The sequence below is a fragment of the Dromiciops gliroides genome, chromosome 4 (assembly GCF_019393635.1).
Source record: "Dromiciops gliroides isolate mDroGli1 chromosome 4, mDroGli1.pri, whole genome shotgun sequence".
Lineage (NCBI taxonomy): Eukaryota > Metazoa > Chordata > Mammalia > Microbiotheria > Microbiotheriidae > Dromiciops > Dromiciops gliroides.
Genome location: NC_057864.1, coordinates 274,705,476 through 274,726,353, shown reverse-complemented (window position 1 = coordinate 274,726,353; position 20,878 = coordinate 274,705,476). Strand labels below are relative to the sequence as shown.

The following is a 20,878-nucleotide window of genomic DNA, read 5'->3' as shown; positions in this document are numbered from 1 at the left end:
AATGAAAAAAGTTAAAACATTAACCTAGGAGTTAGGGGAAAGGCAAAGGAAACATTTGTAGAAGTAATTCATGCTTTTTATATAGAAAACAATTCCTAAAGCTACAAAGATGGATGGTTTTATTTCCTGTTTCACATTTAGGAGTATCATGATTATTTTGTCTTACTCACTTCTGCAGTGACAGAGAAAATCATAACCTCATAAAAAATAATCTGCTTAAAACTACCCCAAATTGTAGCACTGTCTTTCATTTGTTTTAAAGAGGCAAATATAACATTCATCTTCTTCCTTTCAACAATCAAGTAGCAATTGAATTTCAATTCCAACTTCATTTAGTCCTTTTGAATAGAGTATACTAAAGGCAGTAGCTGATTTTTATTAAGAAAACTCATTATATGGATATTAATTCAAATTGACTTCGCATTTCAACAGAAACACCCCCCCCCAAAAAAAATATAGTTATCTATGCTTGATTTCACTCAAAAGTCCTGTCTGCAGTGTTATGGGTTGTAGAGACAGATTTTTTAAAAATATGAAAAGCTTTGTCTAGTTATGAATGACCCACAGACTTACTACAGTCCTGTTGTTCTATAGGCTGACAAATGATTAATTCACTGGCACCTTTCCCTTTCATTCATAAGGTTTGGACTGCATTCTGTTCAAGAAATTCTCTACAATCCCTAGTCAATCTCTGGACATTAAATCCAGGCCTATTTCATTACCTATCCACAGAACTCCAGGGATGGTAAATTGATTCTGGGTATAACTTAGGGATTCTGATCAATGTCAGAGAAGTTTTGCTTTGATATGGGCTTTTAATATTTTCATGGAAGTACTAAAGCAGCAGTTTCTCAGTGATTCATTGTGGTTTGTTATTCATAAGCCCTGAGAATTGGGATTGACTAGTAGAAAAATGTTATACATCACTATGAATCTATATGCACTTATTATTCACCTAAAAATAAATGTCAGGGGTCCCCTCTGCCACTTAGGCAACAATTGCATCCAATCGAACACAATCCAAGATAATAATAATAACAAATAATAACTAGCATTTGTATAGCAATTTAAGATTCATAAAGCACTATACAAACAGTTTTTCTCATCTTTACAACAACCCTTAGAGATAGGTGCTATTATTACCCCTTTTATAGATGAAAAAACTTGGCCAGGATCACACAGCTAGTAAATGTCAGATGTCATATTTTAATTCAGATCTTCTAACTATGGGTACAATGTTCCATTCTCTGAGGCCCTTAGCTATTTTTTATTAAGTGTCTTTGGCTTTGTGCTAGGTGTGTGTGTGTGTGTGTGTGTGTGTGTAGAGGCAAATATATATATATATATATATATACATATATATATATATATGGAATTTTAAAACAGTCTCTGCCCTCCAGAAGCTTATACCTAGAGGGGACATAAAACATGTATATGGATAAGAATATCCATGCTTACTGGACAAAGGAAGCAAATACTAGCAAGCAAGTAGACTTGCTGGTTTGTCTGGGAAATTGAATGACATCAAAACAGACTTTAATTGCCATGCTAAAGTTTTTTATTATTATTATTCCCACAAGTTAATAGAGTGCCACTGAAAATTCTTTCTTAGGAGAGAGAGGAAAATGGTTATATTTGCGAATTAGGAAAGTTATTTTGACAGCTATGTGGCAATAAATTGGTAAGGGGAGAGACCGAAAACTGAAAATTAAAATGGGAAGGTGTTACAATAAAACAGGCAAAATGAGATGAAGAATAGAACTAGGATGATAACCACATGAATGGACAGAAAGGAGATGGACAGTTGGGAGATACAATTAGAAAGAAATATGATGGGTTCTTCCAGTTCTGACAAGATATAGCAAATTATCAGATCTGAGAAATGAGGGAAAAGGGAAAAAACTGAGGATAACTCTAAGGCTGTGAACCTGGATGACATCAGTGAAAAGATAGATACAGTAAACTAATTTATAAAGATTGAAAGAATGATGAAAGTGTTGTGTCTAATGAAGTATATTGGATTAATAGTGATCCTATTTATGTAAATGTATGTATCCAAATATATGTATATATATATATATATATATATATGATATCCACATACTAACAACTTCCTTATTCCTAAAACAATTTTTAATTTAATATTTTTCTCCAATTACATGTAAAACAATTTAAAACATTTTCTTTTATAAAAAATTGAGTTCTAAATTATTTTTCCTCCCTCCCTCCCTCCCTAAACCCTCATTGAGAAGGTGAGCAATTTGATATTGGTTATACATGTTTAGTCATGCAAAATATATTTCCATATTGGTCAACTTATAAAAGGAAACACAAACCAACCACCCCGCCACACACAAATCAAAACAAAACAAAGCAAAATTGAAAAAAAAAAAAAGGTATGATTCAATCTTCATTTAGATTCCATCAGTTCTTTCTCTGGAGAAGGATAGCATTTTTCATCATAAGTCCTTCAGAATTATCTTAAATCATAGTATTGCTAAGAACAGCTAAGTCACTTACAATTGATCTTTGTACAATATTGTCAATATGTATAAGGTTCTCCTGGTTCTGTTCACTTCTTTTTCCACCAGTCCATGTAAGACTTTCCAGGTTTTTCTAAGAGCATCTTGCTAATCATTTCTTTATACTATAATACTATTCTATCATAATCATAAACCACAATTTATTCAGCCAGTTTCCAACTGATTGGCATCCTCTCAATTTCTAATTCTTTGCCACCACAAAAAAGAGCTAGTATAAATATTTTTCTCCATATAGGTATTTTTTCTTTTTCTCTTTAATCTCTTTGGAATACAGACCTAGTAATATTTCTGGTTCAAATGGTTTGTATGCTTTTATAGCCCCTTTGGCATAGTTCCAAACTGTCCTTGAGAATGGATAATTTGTAACTTCACCACTACTGCATTTGTGTCTCAATTCTCCTACATTCCTTTCAGCATTTGTCAGTTTCCTTTTCTGTCATACCAGCCAATCTAATAGGTATGAGGTGCTATCTCAGACTTGTTTTAATGTGCATTTCTACAATTTTTTGTGCCTCCTCTACTAAGTTGTTGACTCTTTTCCCATGATTTTTCTTGTATCACTGTTATTTCTTTTCCCAATTTTTCCTCTACCTCTCTTATTTGATTTTTAAAATTCTTTTTGACTTCTTCCAGTTATTATTTTGGGACCCAAAACCAATTCACATTTTTCTTTGAGGCTTTAGCTATAGCAGCTTTGACTTTGTTGTTTTCTTCTGTGTTTGTGTTTTGATCTTCTCTGTCACCATAGTAACTTTCTATGGTCAGGTTCTTTTGTTTGCTAATTTTCCCAGTCTATTTCTTGACTTTTAAGTTTATGTTAAAGTTTGTCTTTGTTTCTGGGGCAGTGGAAGTACTGTCCTGAGCTTTGAAATTTTTGTGTAGTTGTTTTCAGAGCTGCTTCTGGGGGTTTATAAGTTTTCAGTTCTTCCTGGGTAATATGTTCTTTTTTATTGTATTTTTAATTTATGGAATAAAACAAGCATTTCCATAACATAGTATAATTAAAAAAGATGATTGCACATTAAATTGCAAATCTATCATGTACAACTTGCTATTCCTATTAAATATATAATAAAATTATCATGTAAATTTTATTGCCCTTTTTTCCTTCCTCCCCCTTGCCCTAGAAATGGCTACCATTAAAGACAAATATATATGTGTGTATGCAGAATTATTTTATACACACGTCTATTCTTTAGTTCTTTTTCTAGATGCAGATAGACATATCTTCATGTGCTCTTTATAGTTAATTTAAGTATTTATAATAGTCAAAATAACAATCATTCAAAGACATTCTTAAAACTTTGGAAACTCAAAATCTTACAAAAATGAATGGTGAAAGCTATCTTTATATGTAATTAGAAAAATAAAATACTACTGAGTAGGAAAAAAAAACCTATGGAGTCTGAATGAAGATTGAAACATACTATTTTCAATTGTTTTTGTTTTTTTTTCTTGTGGTTTTTCCCTTTTCTTCTGATCCTTCTTTCACAACATGAGTAATGTGGAAATATGTTTAACATTTTTGTACATATATAACCTATATCATATTATTTGCTGTCTTGGGGAAGGGAGAGGGAAAGGAATAAGAGAGAAAAATTTGGAACTCAAAATCTTACAAAAATTAATGTCAATGTTCTTTTTTATTTAATGGACATACTTATTTTATTATTGACCTCATTGTAGAGGTCTCTTACCTTTTTCCACTAACTATAATGTTTTCCCTTGGTTTTAGATTTTAGATTGATCCTATATACTATATATTTATTTATTTGGAATTTTCCCTACCTTACATGTAAAAACAAATTGTAACATTGATTTTTAAAACTTTGTGTTCCAAATCTCTTCCTTCCTCCCTATCCCTCCCTTAAGAACTCAAGCAATTCAATATGTTATACATGTGCAGTCGTGCAAAACATAGTAGACAAAAAAAAAAACTTTAGAAAAAGGAACTAATGACAACAACAAAATATACTTCCAACCATTGGTATTTGGATACCACTAGATCTTTCTCTGTAGATAGGTTGCATTTTTCATAAGTCCTTCAGAGTCATCTTGGATTATTGCATTGCTGAAAATAACGAAGTCATTCACAGCAGATAAAATCTTATAATATTTCTGTTACTTTGTATATAGTACATTTCACTTTGCATCCATTCATGTAAGTCATTTCAAGTTTTTTCTAATATCATCCTGCTCATGTTTTTTTAATAGTAAACTACATTTATATAGTACTTTAAAGGGAGATTTCCTTGCAAAATACCCATGAGGTTGATTATTGCAACAACAATAATATCTTAAATTTATATAGTACCTTATGCCTGACAAAGAATTTTCTTCACAATAGCCCAGCAAAGTAAGTAGCATCATCATCTTACACTGCTCTTGCCTCTGCTTCAAATTTTTCCCCAGTTACTATTGCTTCCCTCCATCCTATTCACTCCCCATGATATTTACACTATTTTCTATCTTCTTTTAACCTATTGCTCCTCAAAAGTGTTTTGCTTCTGACTGTTCCTCCCCTAATCTGCCCTCCCTTCCATAACCCCTACCCCTTATCTCCTTCCCCTCCCACTTCCCCTCAGGGCAAGACATATTACTATGCCCACTTGAGTGTGTATATTATTCCCTCTTTCAGCCAATTCTGATGAGAGTAATGCTCATTCACTCCCCCGCTCCCACCCATCTTTCTCTTCATTCCATTAGCTGTTTCTTGCTTCTTTTTATGCAAGATAATTTACTCTCTTCCACTTTTCCCTTTCCCTTTCTTATTCAGTGCCATACCAATGAGAGTACCTAAAAATTATTTTATAGAGCTAGAAAAAATAATAACAAAATTCATCTAGAAAAACAAAAAATCAAGAATATCCAGGGAAATAATGAAAAAAAAATTCAAAGGAAGGTGGGTTAGCAGTACCAAACATGGAGCTTTACTATAAAGCAGCAGTCATCAAAACTATCTGGTACTGGCTAAGAAATAGAGTGGAGGATCAATGGAAAAGGCTAGACACAGGAAACATATTAGTAAATGACACTAGTAATGTTGTGTTTGATAAACCCAAAGACTCTAGCTTCTGGGATAGGAACTCAGTATTTGACAAAAACTGCTAGGAAAACTGGAAGATAGTATGGCAGAAATTAGGCATAGACCAACATCTTACACCTTATACTAAAATAAGGTCAAAATGGATACATGATCTAGACATAAGAGGTGATACCACAGGTAAATTAGAAGAGAAAGTAATTGTCTACCTTTCAGATCTTTGGAAAGGAAAACAGTTTATGACCAAACAAGGGATAGAGAATATTATAAAATGCAAAATAAATGATTTTGATTACATTAAATTAAAAAAATTTTTTACAAACAGAAGCAATGCATCCAAAATTAGAAGGGAGGCAGAAAGCTGGGAAACAATTTTTATGGCCAATACTTCTGATAAAGGCCTCATTTCTAAAATATATAGGGAACTAAATCAAATTTATAAGAATCCAAGTCATTCCCAATTGAGAAATGGTCAAAGGATATGAACAGGCAGTTTTCTGATAAAGAAACCAAAGCTATCTATTCCCATATGAAAAAATGCTCTAAATCTCTAATGATTAGAGAGATGCAAATTAAAACAACTCTGAGGTACCACCTGACACCTATCAGATTGGCTAAAATGACAAAAAAAGAAAATAATAAATGTTGTAGAAGCTGTGGAAAAATTGGAACACTAATGCATTGTTGGTGGAGCTGTGAACTGATCCAACCATTCTGGAGAGCTATTTGGAATTATGCCCAAAGGGAGATAAGGCTGTGCATACCCTTTGACCCAGCAATACCACTTTTGGGTCTTTTTCCCAAAGAGATCATGGAAAGGGGAAAGGGACCCACATGTGCAAAAATATTTATAGTTGCTCTTTATGTGGTGGCAAGGAATTGGAAGTTGAGGGAATGCCCCTCAATTGGGGAATGGCTGGACAAGTTGGGGTATATGAATGTAATGGAATACTATTGTGTTGTAAGAAACAATAAGCAGGAGGAGTTCCGAGAAACCTGGAGAGTCTTGTGTGGGCTGATGATGAGTGAGATGAGCAGAACCAGAAGAACATTGTACACAGTATTATCAACATTTTGTGTTGATCTACTGTGATGGACTATATTCTTCTCACCAATGCAATGGTACATAAGAGTTCCAGGGAACTCATGATGTAAGAGGATCTCCAAATCCAGGAAAAAAAAAAAAGAACTGTGGAGTATAGATGCTGAATGAACCATACTATTCCTTTTAGTTTTGGTGCTGTTGTTTTTCTATTTTGAGTTTTTTGTCATTGCTCTGATTTTTCTCTTATAACATGACTAATGCAGAAATATGTTTAATGCTATTATATGTATATATGTATATGTATATATGTGTATATATATATGTGTGTGTGTGTATATATATATATATACATATATATATATACATATATATATATATATATATATATATATATATATATATATATATATATATAAAACCTATATCAGATTACCTGCTGTCTAGGGGAGGGAGGAGGGAGGGGAGGGAGGGAGAAAAATCTGAAATTGGAAAGCTTGTATAAACAAAAGTTGAGAACTATCTTTACATGTAATGGGAAAAAAATAAATACTTTATTAAAAAATAAAATAATAAAATAAAGATGTCATCATGGGGCAGCTAGGTGGCACAGTGGACAAAGCACCCACCCTGGACCCAGGAGGACCCGAGCCCAATCCAGCCTCAGACAGAAGCCACTCACCAGCTGCTTGACCCTAGGCACACCACCCCACCCTGAATGCCCCACAAAAAAAAATGCTTTAAATATATCATCCCTTCATAATCAATTCCTATCTGTTTCCTTTTTCTAAATTTATTTCTTTCAGCTGCCCTAATACTGAAAAAGTTCTTATGAGTTAGAAGTATCATTTTCCCATATAGGAATGTAAACAGTTTAACCTTTTAACCTCCCTCATGATTTATTTTTCTGTTTACCTTTTTATGCTTCTCTAGGGTCTTGTATTTGAAAGTCAAATTTTCTATTCAGTTTAGGTCTTTTCTTCAGGAATGCCTGAAAGTCCTCTTTTTCATCGAAGTCCCATTTTTTGCCCTGAAAGATTATACTCACTTTTTTCGGGTAGTTGATTTTTGGTTGTATTCCCAATACCCTTACAAGTGTATTGAACTTGTATCCTATAGTAGTATAGTATAGTACCCTCTGGAACATTATATTCCATGCCCTCCTATCCTGGTTAATAAGTTCTGAGGAGAGTTGGGTCTGCTACTCTTCTGGCCTGCTACTCTGGTCTATGAGTGACCACAAGCACACTTTCCTGCACTAGAATTGTGATTAGGTTCCCTGTTGTCCAGTAGCTACAAGCTGTGATGTGGCAGTTCTCTTCACCCTGGAACTGTGACTTGGAATTTCAATCAGCCTCTGCATGTCAGTATAACAAAGTCTTGTACCCAGTGCCAGCAAGGTTCCCTTATAATCTCTTTCTGACCCCATTGTCCAGCTCCCTTACTCTTTGTGGGCCACGAGTTCCAGAAACTACTGCTGTAGACTTTGTTGCCTCTAAGACCTGCTGCTGGCTTTATGAGAACTGACCAGCTACTGAATTTTCTGGCCATAGCCTGTGCTAAACTTCACTCCACTCTCACTTCTACCCTCACCAGGCCCTCCTTGCTCATCTTTCAAATTGTCGTGGTCTGGAAAATTGTTTTGTACCATTCTTTTGTGAGTTCTGCGATTGTAAAATTCATTTTTAGGCATTATTTAAAGTTGTTTGGAGTGGAATTCAAAGGAACTCAGGTGAATCCCTGCATTTTCTCTACCATCTTCAACTAAAAACTTTCAAAGAAATTGATTTTAAAAATATTCAGCATTGAATATATTTTATTCTTTCTTTGATGATTCATAAGGGTGGGACATTTAAATTAAAGCTACTAGCTATGGAATGTCATACCCATTGGAGGCTATTCAGTGTAAAAATTAGACTACACTTCCTAGTGAGTTTTGTTGTGTGATACTGATATTGTTCTCTTAGGGTTCCAGAAATTGTCATTCTCAAAATTTTCTTTTCCTCTCTTTCAACTATGAAAAACAAAACAAAAAACAAACAAAAAAAATAACCCTCACCCAACTTCCTTCATTAAAAGATGAATAATGAAGACATAAAGTCTTACTTTTATATACAGAAGAGCTGCCTTCTGAGGAAATATAAGAATTTTCTTTGGAACAGTGACTTTTTATATTATGATTCACTGTCACAGTGTTAGGCATAAATACTATTGTTTTAATATTACTAAAATGAATTTTGTCAACACCAAATAAGAGATCATTTATAGAATATTTTATATAATACAAGCATATAGTTTTTGTACATTTTTAAGGTTGTCTATATATGACTGTGTGGGAGATAAATTAAATTACATTGTCAATAGGATGAGGAGATTTGAATTGAAAGCAAGTAACACAGATTCTCATCTGATGATTTATTTGTTTTTATGTTTAGCTTTTCATATGTTGGATTTTCTAAAAGCAGGACAAACCTGTACCATAACTACCCTTGACAATTTACTACCAATCAGGAGTATATACTTACTGAATGACAAATTTGCCATTCATTGTACAATCCCACCATATTTTTACAACAGAGAACTATATAAACAAGATTAGAGCCTTTCAGGATGAAATTAAGTAGAACTTAAATTTATTTCAGTACATTTGCAGAAAAGAAATTAAGCCATTAGCCATTAGCCCTGGGATAGCCATCACCACTGTTTAATATGGATAGGTCCCAAAGGCAAAAATATGTCTTTGATAATCAAATTAGCATGTATTTATGAAATATTTACTATATGCCAGTCACTGAACTTTATTGTGCTCTTACTTTTGTCAATCTGGAGAAGGGTAGCATTGCAGAGAAATACCCTTATAGCCTCCTCAATGATTCTCTGTGGTCCTGCTCTGACATTGCCCAAGAATTATGTGAATGTCATCATAGCCACACTTTCACATGAATGTAGGAAAACATTCTTGCCAGAATTATTAAGGAGTCTCAGTCCCTTGTTCAACTTCCTGTAGGGGCATAATTGCTGAATCTGCCCTAACCTGTCCATGACTCATTGTAGTCCATGGTGATGGGACAAGAGATGATATTTTTCTACTATAGGATACAAGTTCAATACACTTTGTTTCCCAATGACTTGTTTATTAATATCAAATGGTTGGTCTATTCTATTTCTTTACCTGGAATAGAATCTTGACTATTGTGATGTCCAAAGGAATCTCTAGGTTGTTTTTTTTTTACCACTTTTTCATTGTGGTGAAGTTACAGAAGATGTTGGCTCAATAAAATTTAAAACTCCCTAACAATTAGAGCTATTAGAAAGGATTTTCCAAGAGAGGTAGAAAGGGGTTTAGGAGGCACCAATGGCACAGTAGAAAAAATACTCACTCTAGAGTGAAAAGTATTGGGTTTTAACCCTTCTTGTAAAACTTGAAATATGAATTACTAGAATAATGGTGATACAAGGGAGAAATTCTGGGCTATCCAGAAGCACCACCCCAGAAGATGAAAAAGAAGATGAGAAAATGCAGATAACAGAAGTAGCAAAGGTAAAATGAGTATCAACTCTAAATATAGTCCTTTTCATCTCACCTAGATGGTATTCTTATTCATTCTTCTCCTTGGGTGATGAATGAAAGTGAACTGAGAAAGATGGGCTAGTTCTAGAAGGGTAGATAAAGCATATAACTCTCTCAGAAAACATTTTTGTTCCTTTGGTTAAAGGATTTGTCATTACTTTTTTTTTCCATTTAAACAATTACAATAGCTACTTAAAATCTACAGAGATATACCCAGTATACACATTTTTTCAACTAAGTAATAGACCACAAGGTGCCTTAAAGCTGTACTTTGAAGCCTAAAACTTAGAAACTTCTGAGAAGTTCCTAAACTAAAAAGAGTTAACATCATGGACTGTGTTTGCAGCAAATGTAGGAGCGGTGTTGGGAATAGGTATAAAGTGTGCTCAACCCAAGTGAGTCCTGGAGATACCAGTCAATCAATGAGTTGTCTCAAATGGAACATCTAGTACAAAGATTCCCATATGAGAAGAAAGTATTTCATAATGTCTTCCTTTACACCAGTGCTTTCTGGACTTCTCACAAGGTCATATTGAAAAAAAAAAATCTGCCTCTGTATCTAATTGGAGAAACTTCTAATTCATAACCTTTTTTGGGGAGATCTGGATCTGCCCTCATCTTCCAACTTCTTAAAGATCCCCAGTACTAGAAACCAGTCTGAATTTGAAATAAATCCTTCAGACCCTCACTAGAGATGTCTCTTGACCATGCTGTCATGAGAAATGCAGCAGATTACTTATATCCTTAGAGATGTGGGAAGATTGGTCTACCAATTAGTTGAGAGTCAGCTTAATATGGTTGATAGGGCACTGAACTTGGAACTAGTTTCAAATCCTCATTTAGAAACTTAAATCTATGTGAACTGGGGCAACACACAACCTTTTGGTTTGGCCTCAGTTTCCTTATCTTTAAAATAGAAGGGCAGGTATATTAAATGTCCCCTAAGTTCCATCTGGCTCTAAATACATGACTTTAGAGTCTTTAGAGTCATAAAGGAGTGGCTACTATGAGGCTAAACTTCCAGTTTGATTTCTTTAAGGAAATTATGTTTTTTTAATCTTTGATCTAGAACTTTCTTTTTTAAAATGTTACAATGAATTCTAACTTTTTAAAATCTTCCAGAGTCTTCATTTGTGTAGTTTTACCTTCTTAATGGAATAGCTGCATTAAGTTTATAACATTCTGGATCTGTTGTCTATAGCTTTAGCACTGCTGTCTATAAATTCAGCCATGTTTGACACTTTCTGGGTACTTTTGACTTTGCAAATAATCTTTTTTTTTTCCTTTTTAGAACAGCTATCTGCAGCTACTGCATAGCTAAGGGATTCTTGGTAACATTTTAGTTTCAAAAGGTCATGTAGGCTATTTTCCACCAAAGGTTTGTATCAGAATTCTCTTTTTAAATCTCGTGTGCTATATTTGAAGTCATTGAAAATTTACAATTACCAGTAGAGAATATCTAAGTGATAGAGAAAGGGAATGTTTATAGAATTGTATGTTGTTAGTTTGTGAGGGAACATGGAAGGGTAATTGGAAAATATGTTCCCCTGTCAGTAGAAATCCTAGACAGGCCTTAGGAGCAGTCAATAACTGTGGACAAGAGATTATTCTTCTCCTCCACCCCTAGTTTCATCATTAGATTAATGTAATTTGTAATTGACAAATTAGAAAATGCCTTCATCCTAACAGATGATGCCAGAGGCAGCACAGGGGACACGATATTGAGCATAGAGTTTTGAGACACTTGAATTCAAATGCCACCTTTGGCTTTAACTAGCTGTGTGACCATGAGCAAGTCATATCTTTGAGCAGAGATATGCTGGAGCCAGCTCCAACTGGCTCTTCAGAAGCAATTGTTAAATTTTCAGGGGGATCATTTACAATTTATGATTTGTAGCAAATTGGGGCTTGATTTGTAATTTCCTTGGTTGTTTAGATTTAAGAAAGTGTTGAAGAATATATTCGAGCAAAGTAATCTTAAAAGTGTGCTCTTTCTGGAGGGCTGGCTGTTAAATACTAGCACACCCCTGCCTTAGTTTCTTTAAGTATAAAATGAGAATGATAATATTACTTTTGCTACCTATTTCAGGATATCTGTGAGATAATGTGCATAAAGAACTATAAAAATGTCTCTTATTATTATTATTACTACTACTAAATAATGAAAACAAGATCCCAGGATTAAAGGATTTGTCATTACTTTTTTTTCCATTTAAACAATTACAATAGCTACTTAAAATCTACAGAGATATACCCAGTATACACATTTTTTCAACTAAGTAATAGACCATCAAGAAAAACCATATTCTTAAGTTCAAATCTGGCCTCTGATACTTACTAGCTGTGTGGTCCTAGGCAAGTCACTTAACCCTGTTTTCCTCAGTTTTCTCAACTGGGAAATGAGCTGGAGAAGGAAATGGTAAAGTATTCCAATATCTTTGCCAAGAAAACCCCAAATGGGGTAACAAAGAGTCAGACAAGACTGAAAACAAATTTATCAACAACAACAAAAGCAAGAGGCTCAATAAGTATTTGTACCCAGGTCCTTAGATACCAAATCCATCATAGTCTTAATAGAACCATGATGGATATAATTTCCTAATTTCCAAATACACAGCTGACTTCCAAGGAGCACAAAACCTTCACCTATATCTAAAGCTCTATCTCCCAAATTTTCTTTTGGGTAAGTTATCAACAGACCTGACAAGAAGCAGTTACATTAGGTAGCTCCTAACTTGTGTCTTTTTCCCTCTACCCAAAATATGCCCTTTTCACCCCCACATCATATGCCCCAGAAGGGAAAAAGGGAATTGCACTTCCTCTGTCCTTATAGTGTTCATACCATACAGTCAAAGGAATCAATGTAAAAGGCAAAGAGTTAGGAGGAAATGGGGTGGAATCCCATTTTTGATAATAACTGTTACTATAAGTTGATTACCATCTCTGAGTCTTGGTTTCCTCATCTGTAATAATAATACAATAATGCATTTCAAGTGTTGTCATAAAATTAAGATGAGGTCACAGAGGATCATAGACCTGGAGTTGGAAGTGAGTTCAAATGCCACCTTGTCTAACTTCCACATTGGAAATGGGAAACTAAAGCCAAGTGAGATAAAATTAGTGACCCAAGTAGATATAGGTGTAAGTGCAAGGGATGGGATTTAAAACCAGGTTCTCTGATTCAAGAGGCAATATTCTTTCTGCTCTTGAGGCTATCTCATAAAGAATTTTATCCAACTTAGAAAACATTACTGTGTGTCATTGTCATTATTATTGTTGTTTTTACCTAGCACTTGTCACCTTTCCCCTCCTTTGAGACACATGCATCTCAAATAACATGCAAAAAATCTCAGAATCAGGTTATACTTTGTCACCTCCCTACCCAGTAAACTCCATTGGCTCCCTATCATCTGCAGAATCAAATGCAAAATCTTCTGTTTGGCATTCAAGGCTCTTCATAACCTAACCTCTCCTACGTTACACACTCCACTATGTATTCTTTGATCTAGTGACACTGGCCTCCTGTCTATTTTATGAAAAAGTTATTACCTAACAATTATTATTATTACCTTTCCCTCCCCCTCCACCAATGCATATCTTCCATGGACACTAAATAAACTTGTTTCCATCTGCATAAAAATGTAAGTTACATTTTGACTCACTGCTTTTTAGTTCTTTTTCGCTTTTTTTTTTTTTTGGCAGGGCAATGAGGGTTAAGTGACAAGGTCACATAGCTAGTAATTAAATGCTTCTTAATTTTTTTTCCACTTTTTTAATTTTTAATTTTATTAATTTTAATTTGTTTTTGTACTCATTGCCTTTTAGAATAGGTAAAGCTCACTTCTTCTGTTCAGGTAGGTCACATGTTAGAGATGGGATCCTCCCTAGTTTTAAGGGTTAGTACTGTAACGATTGGAATGATGCCACCTGCTAGAGACTTACTGTAGAAAAGCTCTGCGATGAAGTGAAGGTCTTTGAGGGCAAGACCAGGAGTCTTTTCTTTGGCGTCAGGAAGTGATGTCTGCTTGTGGGGGGAAGAAGAGAGAAACCTGGCGCTCTGACTGGGGCTCTTTTCCTGGGGACGCTGGTGGAGAAGGGAGCTAGAAATGTGCTCTCCCTTTAATAGATAGGAATCTAGGCCTTTTCTTCTCTCTTTACCAAATTCTTATTCTCCTTAATAAATGCTTAAAAGTCTAACTCTTGCTAAAGCTTATAATTTATTGGCGACCACTCATTAAATATTTTAGACAGTTTAGCTAGAATTTTAGCCCTTAACAGTACATTCTTCTCTTTTATTTTCTCATTGTGATGTGTTTAGTAACTTTAAAATGTAGTTTTAAATAAAGTTTGAACTTGTCTGTAAAAACAGAGTAGGTTCTTAATAACTACTTGTTGATTGACTGAATCTGAATATTTCAGTAGGAAGGGATACCACGACTTATCCAGTCTGATCTCTCCTTTGATAGCTGAGAAAAACAACCAAAGGAGATAATTTGATGTCTCTCAGGCTACTGAATTGTCACCCACTGGCTGGTTGCATCTTTTCTGGAAGTTTTATTTGTAATCTCATGGCCACTTCAACTTCTTATAACTAGCATATTGTTTCTGTCATGAACTAGCCAGGTGTTGTCAAATTCAAATAGAAATGGGGGTGACTAAATCATATATTAGGATTCTTGCAGGCTGAATATTGACTTATAAAACCACATAGGTATGTTACATGGCATTTTATTTATTTTATTAAATATTTCCCAATTACATGTTAATCTAGTTCAGACCACATTTGAGAGTGTTGGCAGTGGGCATAGTGTGTTTGACACCTGTGTACTAGCCCATCTGCCAAGGAACCTTTAAAAAAGACACTGAGTGGTGTTTTAACAAACAACAGAGAGTAACCATACCTGTAAGTAAGGGATCACTTTGCAGAGGGACTGTCCAAAGAACCAAGTCTCTGTAATATCCACCACCAATGTTGCTGGAAGGCAAGTAATGGTCACAAGCACATCAGCCAGGGAAAGGTTCACAATGAAGTAGTTGGTGACAGTCCTCATGTGATGGTTCTTCCACACTGCAACACAAACTAATTTTGAAAGAGAAATAAGCAGGGATTCAGAGATGACTCCGTTCATGAAAGAGCTCTGCTAAGTTATTTAGAGAAATATCCTTATGGGAAAGTAAAGATGATTAAAATTACATATCATCTTCCCACAGAAGTGGCCAATCTGGTGACTGAATACAACAGTTTAAAATGAACATGTTTCACTCATGAGGAATTTCTGAGAAGAGAAGACAACTGGGATCATCCATCTTGTATTTTGAAGAACCTGTTAACTCCAGTTGTCTGTGACTCTATGTCTTTATAGTAGTGACCATGAAATGGATTCATACTTGAACTCCAAAAAGCACAGCTTAGAACATAATCTATTCACCCAGAGAACTGAAGGACATGGAAGTGAGTAGAATGAGAATTCCAGAAAACCTCAAACTTTCCTCCTCTGTTCTTCTCTGATATTTCTGGCACCATGATCTAGCTGGATTTTATCATTTAGGGGTTTCTGCACATTCCCATTTAGACTTCCCTTACTTGCTCCTACCTTTGTACCTATTTTTTTATTGAAATGTAGCTCCTCCTGGGGCAGCTAGGTGGCACAGTGGATAGAGCACTGGCCCTGGATTCAGGAGGTCCTGAGTTCAAATCTGGCCTCAGACCCTTGACACTAGCTGTGTGACCCTGGGCAAGTCACTTAACCCCAATTGCCTCACAGAAAAAAGAAAAGAAAAGAAAAGAAATGTAGCTCCTCCTGCTGTTCCCTAATTCTCCTAGGTATTTGTTTATTGAAAAAAAAAATACACAATCGGGGCAGCTAGGTGGCCCAGTGGATAAAGCACCAGCCCTGGAGTCAGGAGTACCTGAGTTCAAATCCGGCCTCAGACACTTAACACTAGCTGTGTGACCCTGGGCAAGTCACTTAACCCCAATTGCCTCACTAAAAAAAAAAATACACAATCAATGTCATTAGAATGAAAGTGCCTCAGATAATTTCATTCAGTTAATGGGAGGCATATTGAGAAAGAGGATAGAGCTTTGGACTCTGGACTCAATCAGAAAGGCATTGGTTTAAATCCTGCCTCAGATACTAAGTAGGTGCTGTTGGACCTTGGGGAGAGGAAAACAGTCTTATGCTAGGCAGAGGTCATTAATCTGATTTGTGTCTATGCCTTGGCACCGAGATCCTGGTCTCTACAGAAGCAAAATTGTAACTCTGGACAATTGAGGGCATTAAACCCAACTTTATTGTTATTGTTTAGTCATTTTTCAGTCATCTCCAACTCTTCATGACCTGATTTGGAGTTTTCTTGGGAAAGACACTGGACTGATTTTCCATTTTCTTTTCCATTTCCTTTTGCATATGAGGAAACTGAGGCAAACAGGGTTAAGGGACTTGTCCGGGGTCACACAGCTGGTAAGTGTTCGAATTCAGATTTAAACTCACAAGGTTGAGTCTTCCTGACTCCTGGTCTGACACTCTATCCACTGTGCCACCTACTTGCCCCTAAGACCAACTAGCCTGGACATATTTACATTCTATTTTCCTCTTCTCAGCCTCAGTTTCCTGTCTGTAAATTAGAGATATCAATATCAATGGTGTTTATCTTACAAAATTGTAAAAGTTAAAAGAGATGGTGTATATAAAGTCCTTTGAAAACCTTAGAGGGCCATATAAATATCAGTTGCTATAATAATAACAATAATGACAGTTATTATTATTGTCATCATGACTGTTAATGAATTGGCTTAGCTACAAGTTACTGCCTGGGTTTTGTCTGTCAATACTATAGCATGCCAGTTATCTGCATTATCTAAAATGAAGTAGTACCTGATGATTATGATAAAAACCCTTAAGCAATGACTTTAAGATGAAGAACGGAGGGCTGACCTCCAAATCAGGAAGACCTGGGTTTAAGTCCTACATCTGACACATACAGCCTGTATAACCCTCTCAGTAGACCCAAGCAACATCCTAAAGCTATAATTACAGAGGAGCTCCCCATATGTGCGTGACAAAAAATCAAATGCCCATACCAAAATTAAATCAAAAGAAGCTTTAATAAGATTACAAGTGGTTGTTTGTCTTTCTAAAATCTGAAAATAGTGACAACTTTACTACTTAATAAGAGATTTATTTATTAAAACCCTATTTTTTTCCAAGTCTTGAAACTCAATTCTCCTTTCAGGCCCTATCTAATGCTTACCAAAGGATGTCTGAATTTCTGGAACTTGATTTTTAGGGGATTTCACACCTGGTTTGAGACTGTAGCAGCACAGTTCTTAAAACTCAGCCAAGCTCAATAAAAGGAAAATGATAGGTTTTGAATTTGAAAATTATAATTCTGACACTGTTATTTTTCCACAAACTCTCTCTCTCTCTCTCTCTCTCTCTCTCTCTCTCTCTCTCTCTCTCTCTCTCTCTCTCTCTCTTACACACACACACACACACACACACACACACACACACACAACACACACGTGCTCATCCTCATACTACAGGATATATGATTAAGTCAGTGACACACAGGTCACAGCAGGCCAGAAAATGAACAGCATTATCTCTAGTCAAAGCTTGTCATTATTCATGTTCACTTTTCATACTTTCAGTCAACAAATGGCTCAGACTGTTCAGACTGTCCTTGTCCTGGACGAGATAACAGGGCATCCTTTTAAAACATAGTTTTACCTGACTTTTAAATTGGCTCAGTTTTATCCTATTACATAGCATCTAAGCAGTCTAAGTCATGTTTTGTGTACCAAGGGTAGAAGGAAGGAAGGGGGAGATAGTTCTACATGAGATATGAGGCATTAATCCAATAATTCTCTGTACCATGGTGCCAGGATGCAGACCCTTTTGTTGTTCAGTTGTTTGAGTCATGTCCAACACTTTGTGTTCCCATTTTGGGGTTTTCTTGGCAAAGATACTGGAATGGTTTGTCATCTCTTTTTCCAGCTCATTTTATAAATGAGGAAACTGAGGCAAGCAGGGTGAAGTGATTTACTCAGGGTCAAATGGCTAGTAAATGTTTGAGGCTAAATTTGAACTCAAGTATTCCTAACTCCAAGCCTCGTGCTCTCTCTATTGTGCTACCTAGTTGCCCCTACCTAAGCAAAATTGTGATCCTAGAAAAATAAGGTCTTTAAGACCAATTACTCTGGACAAATTTACCACCTGAGTGTTATCTCCCTCTGTTGGTACTTATCAGGGGCTCAATGAGTACTCTCATTTCTCTCTCTTTCCATTAATACCTCCTTTTGAAAATGGAGGAAACCATTAACACTACATTACTAAGGAGAAATACTAAGGAGTACTGATTAGAAAGAGCGGATGGGCACTAAGTGCACATGTGACCTTGGGAATACTGCTTAATTGTCCTATGGGATCAGTTGCTTCATCTGTAAAATGATAGTGGATGGATTAGATTGTGACCAAATTCCCTTCCAGCTCTAAAGCTATGTGTGACCTCTTGATGCCCATCCAAACGTTGATGTTGGCATAGCTATAAAATGATCACAGGAGCACAGATTTCAAACTAGAATGACCTTAAAAGTCATTGAGTTCAACCCTTCCCCCATTTTAAAAATGAGTAAACTGAGGCAGAGAGTAAAGTAACTAGCCAGGGATCAAACAGTTTGTAATTATCTAAGGCAAGATTTCAACTTAGAGCTTTCTAATTCCAAAGTTCTACCTACTCTTTCACATTGCCTAAAAGCAAAGGTCTGATTGTTCTCTGGCTCAAACCATGTGAAGGGCAGCCCCAAGGCTCAATGAGGTAGCACTGATGTCCTCATTTGACTCCAAAGGAAAGAGAAGAAACGCAATGATGGCTAAGTGGATGTGCCTTTGCCTGAATTCCCTCAACTCCAGGTACACGGTAAGGATTCAGAGAACTTATTCTCTTTCACTAAAGACAAAATGAGAAAGGAACACTTTATTTTCTCTGCCCCCTATTGCCCTCTTTTTTTTTTTGTGAGGTAATGGGGTTAAGTGACTTGCCCAGAGTCACACAGCTAGTAAGTGTTAAGTGTCTGAGGCTGGATTTGAACTCAGGTACTCCTGATTCTAGGGCCGGTGCTCTATCCACTGCACCACCTAGCTGCCCCTCTATTGCCCTCTTTTGACACTCCTTCCCTTTTTTGTCACTATCTCTCCTTCCGGGAGCCCAGAGATTCAGAAGAGGATCTTCCATTCTGTGCAGGCCTCATCTTCTGGACCATTTCCCAACTTCTCCTACCTCCTACCATATGAAAATTTGCCTGTCCTGTATACGGTTTTCTCCATGTCTCTGCCTTCTCTCAGGTGCAGTAACTAATCTAATTCATATTAAAGTATTCAAGAAGTGCTAATGCATTATCAGGGGCCCATCTTTATTTAATGAATGAATTTTAGATCTTATGTTAATTAAGCCAGCAGCAGAGATTTTAAGGTACAGGACTTGGTCTGCCCTTCAAATCCTACTATATATGAAACTCTTCTTTGGGCTTACATGGAAGGGAAGCCCTGCTCCTCACACTAGTTAGGTGGAAAATGATGGAGATTCTAGGGAAGAAGACACCACCAAAAAATTACTCCATTATATGCAAGAAGGCATGAAAGTAGGAATTGATCTTAAGTAGTTCACTTCTTCTTTGCTTAAAAGCTAAGTGAATTTGGAAACCATATTAATGAATTGGGAAATACTTAAGTATTCAATGGTAAGAGGCACTAAGTAATGTTAGAATGGATATTACTGAAATTAATTAAGGCTATTAATTCCCTGGAACATGATATAATTCCAAACAGCTATAAATTAATGGAGTCAAATCAATTTAATAAACACTTATTCAGCACCTAATGACTGAAAAGCTCAGTGCTAAGAGCTAAGGATACATTAAAATGAAAAAACAACCCTTGCCTTCACGCAGCTTATGTTCTACTGGAATTGGATTATAAGAAGTCATGCCTAATTCTGAGCACTCACACGGACATTTCAATGTATAAAATGATGACAAATAATGATAGCAATAGTGGTGAATATGATAATGATAATTGCAGTGGTGATGATTGATATGACAGAAGAGAAGAGAGCCTTCAAAAGAATATGAGTGGGGCAGCTAGGTGGCACAGTGGATAAAGCACCAGCCCTGGATTCAGGAGGACCTGGGTTCAAATTTGGCTTTGGACACTTGACACTTACTAGCTGTGTAACTCTGGGCAAGTCATTTAACCCTCATTGCCCTGCAAAAAAAAAAATATATGATTGGTATCATATTGAGAATCCTGGGAAGGATAAATTTATATTTAATTCATTGTTTAAAAATTTGAATAGATGTTTTCTTTCATTAACATTAAATCACATGGCAATATACTTCCCTCTCTTATCATAAAAAGGGACTGTGTGTGGAATTTGGAATATAATATCATATGTGATTGATTTGTAGATTTTTTTTTCTTAAAGGCTTTATTATTCTTTAAAAAATTATAACAAGGAATGGTTTGCTCAGTTGAGTTTTGGGAGAGATGTTTTCAGAAATAAAGGTGGCATAAAAAAAATTAAATTAGCTACAGCTTGGACTTGGGATTGTACTGACCTAAGGAATTCCTGCATGAGGAAATTCCCTCTTCCAAAATGGATTAACATCTTTTCTC

General features: G+C 35.7%; 1 protein-coding gene across 1 annotated transcript in view; it reads right to left on the bottom strand.

The window, feature by feature from the left end:
- HCRTR2 (hypocretin receptor 2) overlaps positions 1 to 20,878 on the bottom strand; it is a 156,555-nt gene that overhangs the window by 41,360 nt on the left and 94,317 nt on the right. The window contains exon 2 of the mRNA XM_044004850.1: positions 15,101 to 15,279. Within this exon, the coding sequence (XP_043860785.1) occupies positions 15,101 to 15,279 (179 nt within the window). The remainder of the gene's footprint in view (positions 1 to 15,100; positions 15,280 to 20,878) is intronic.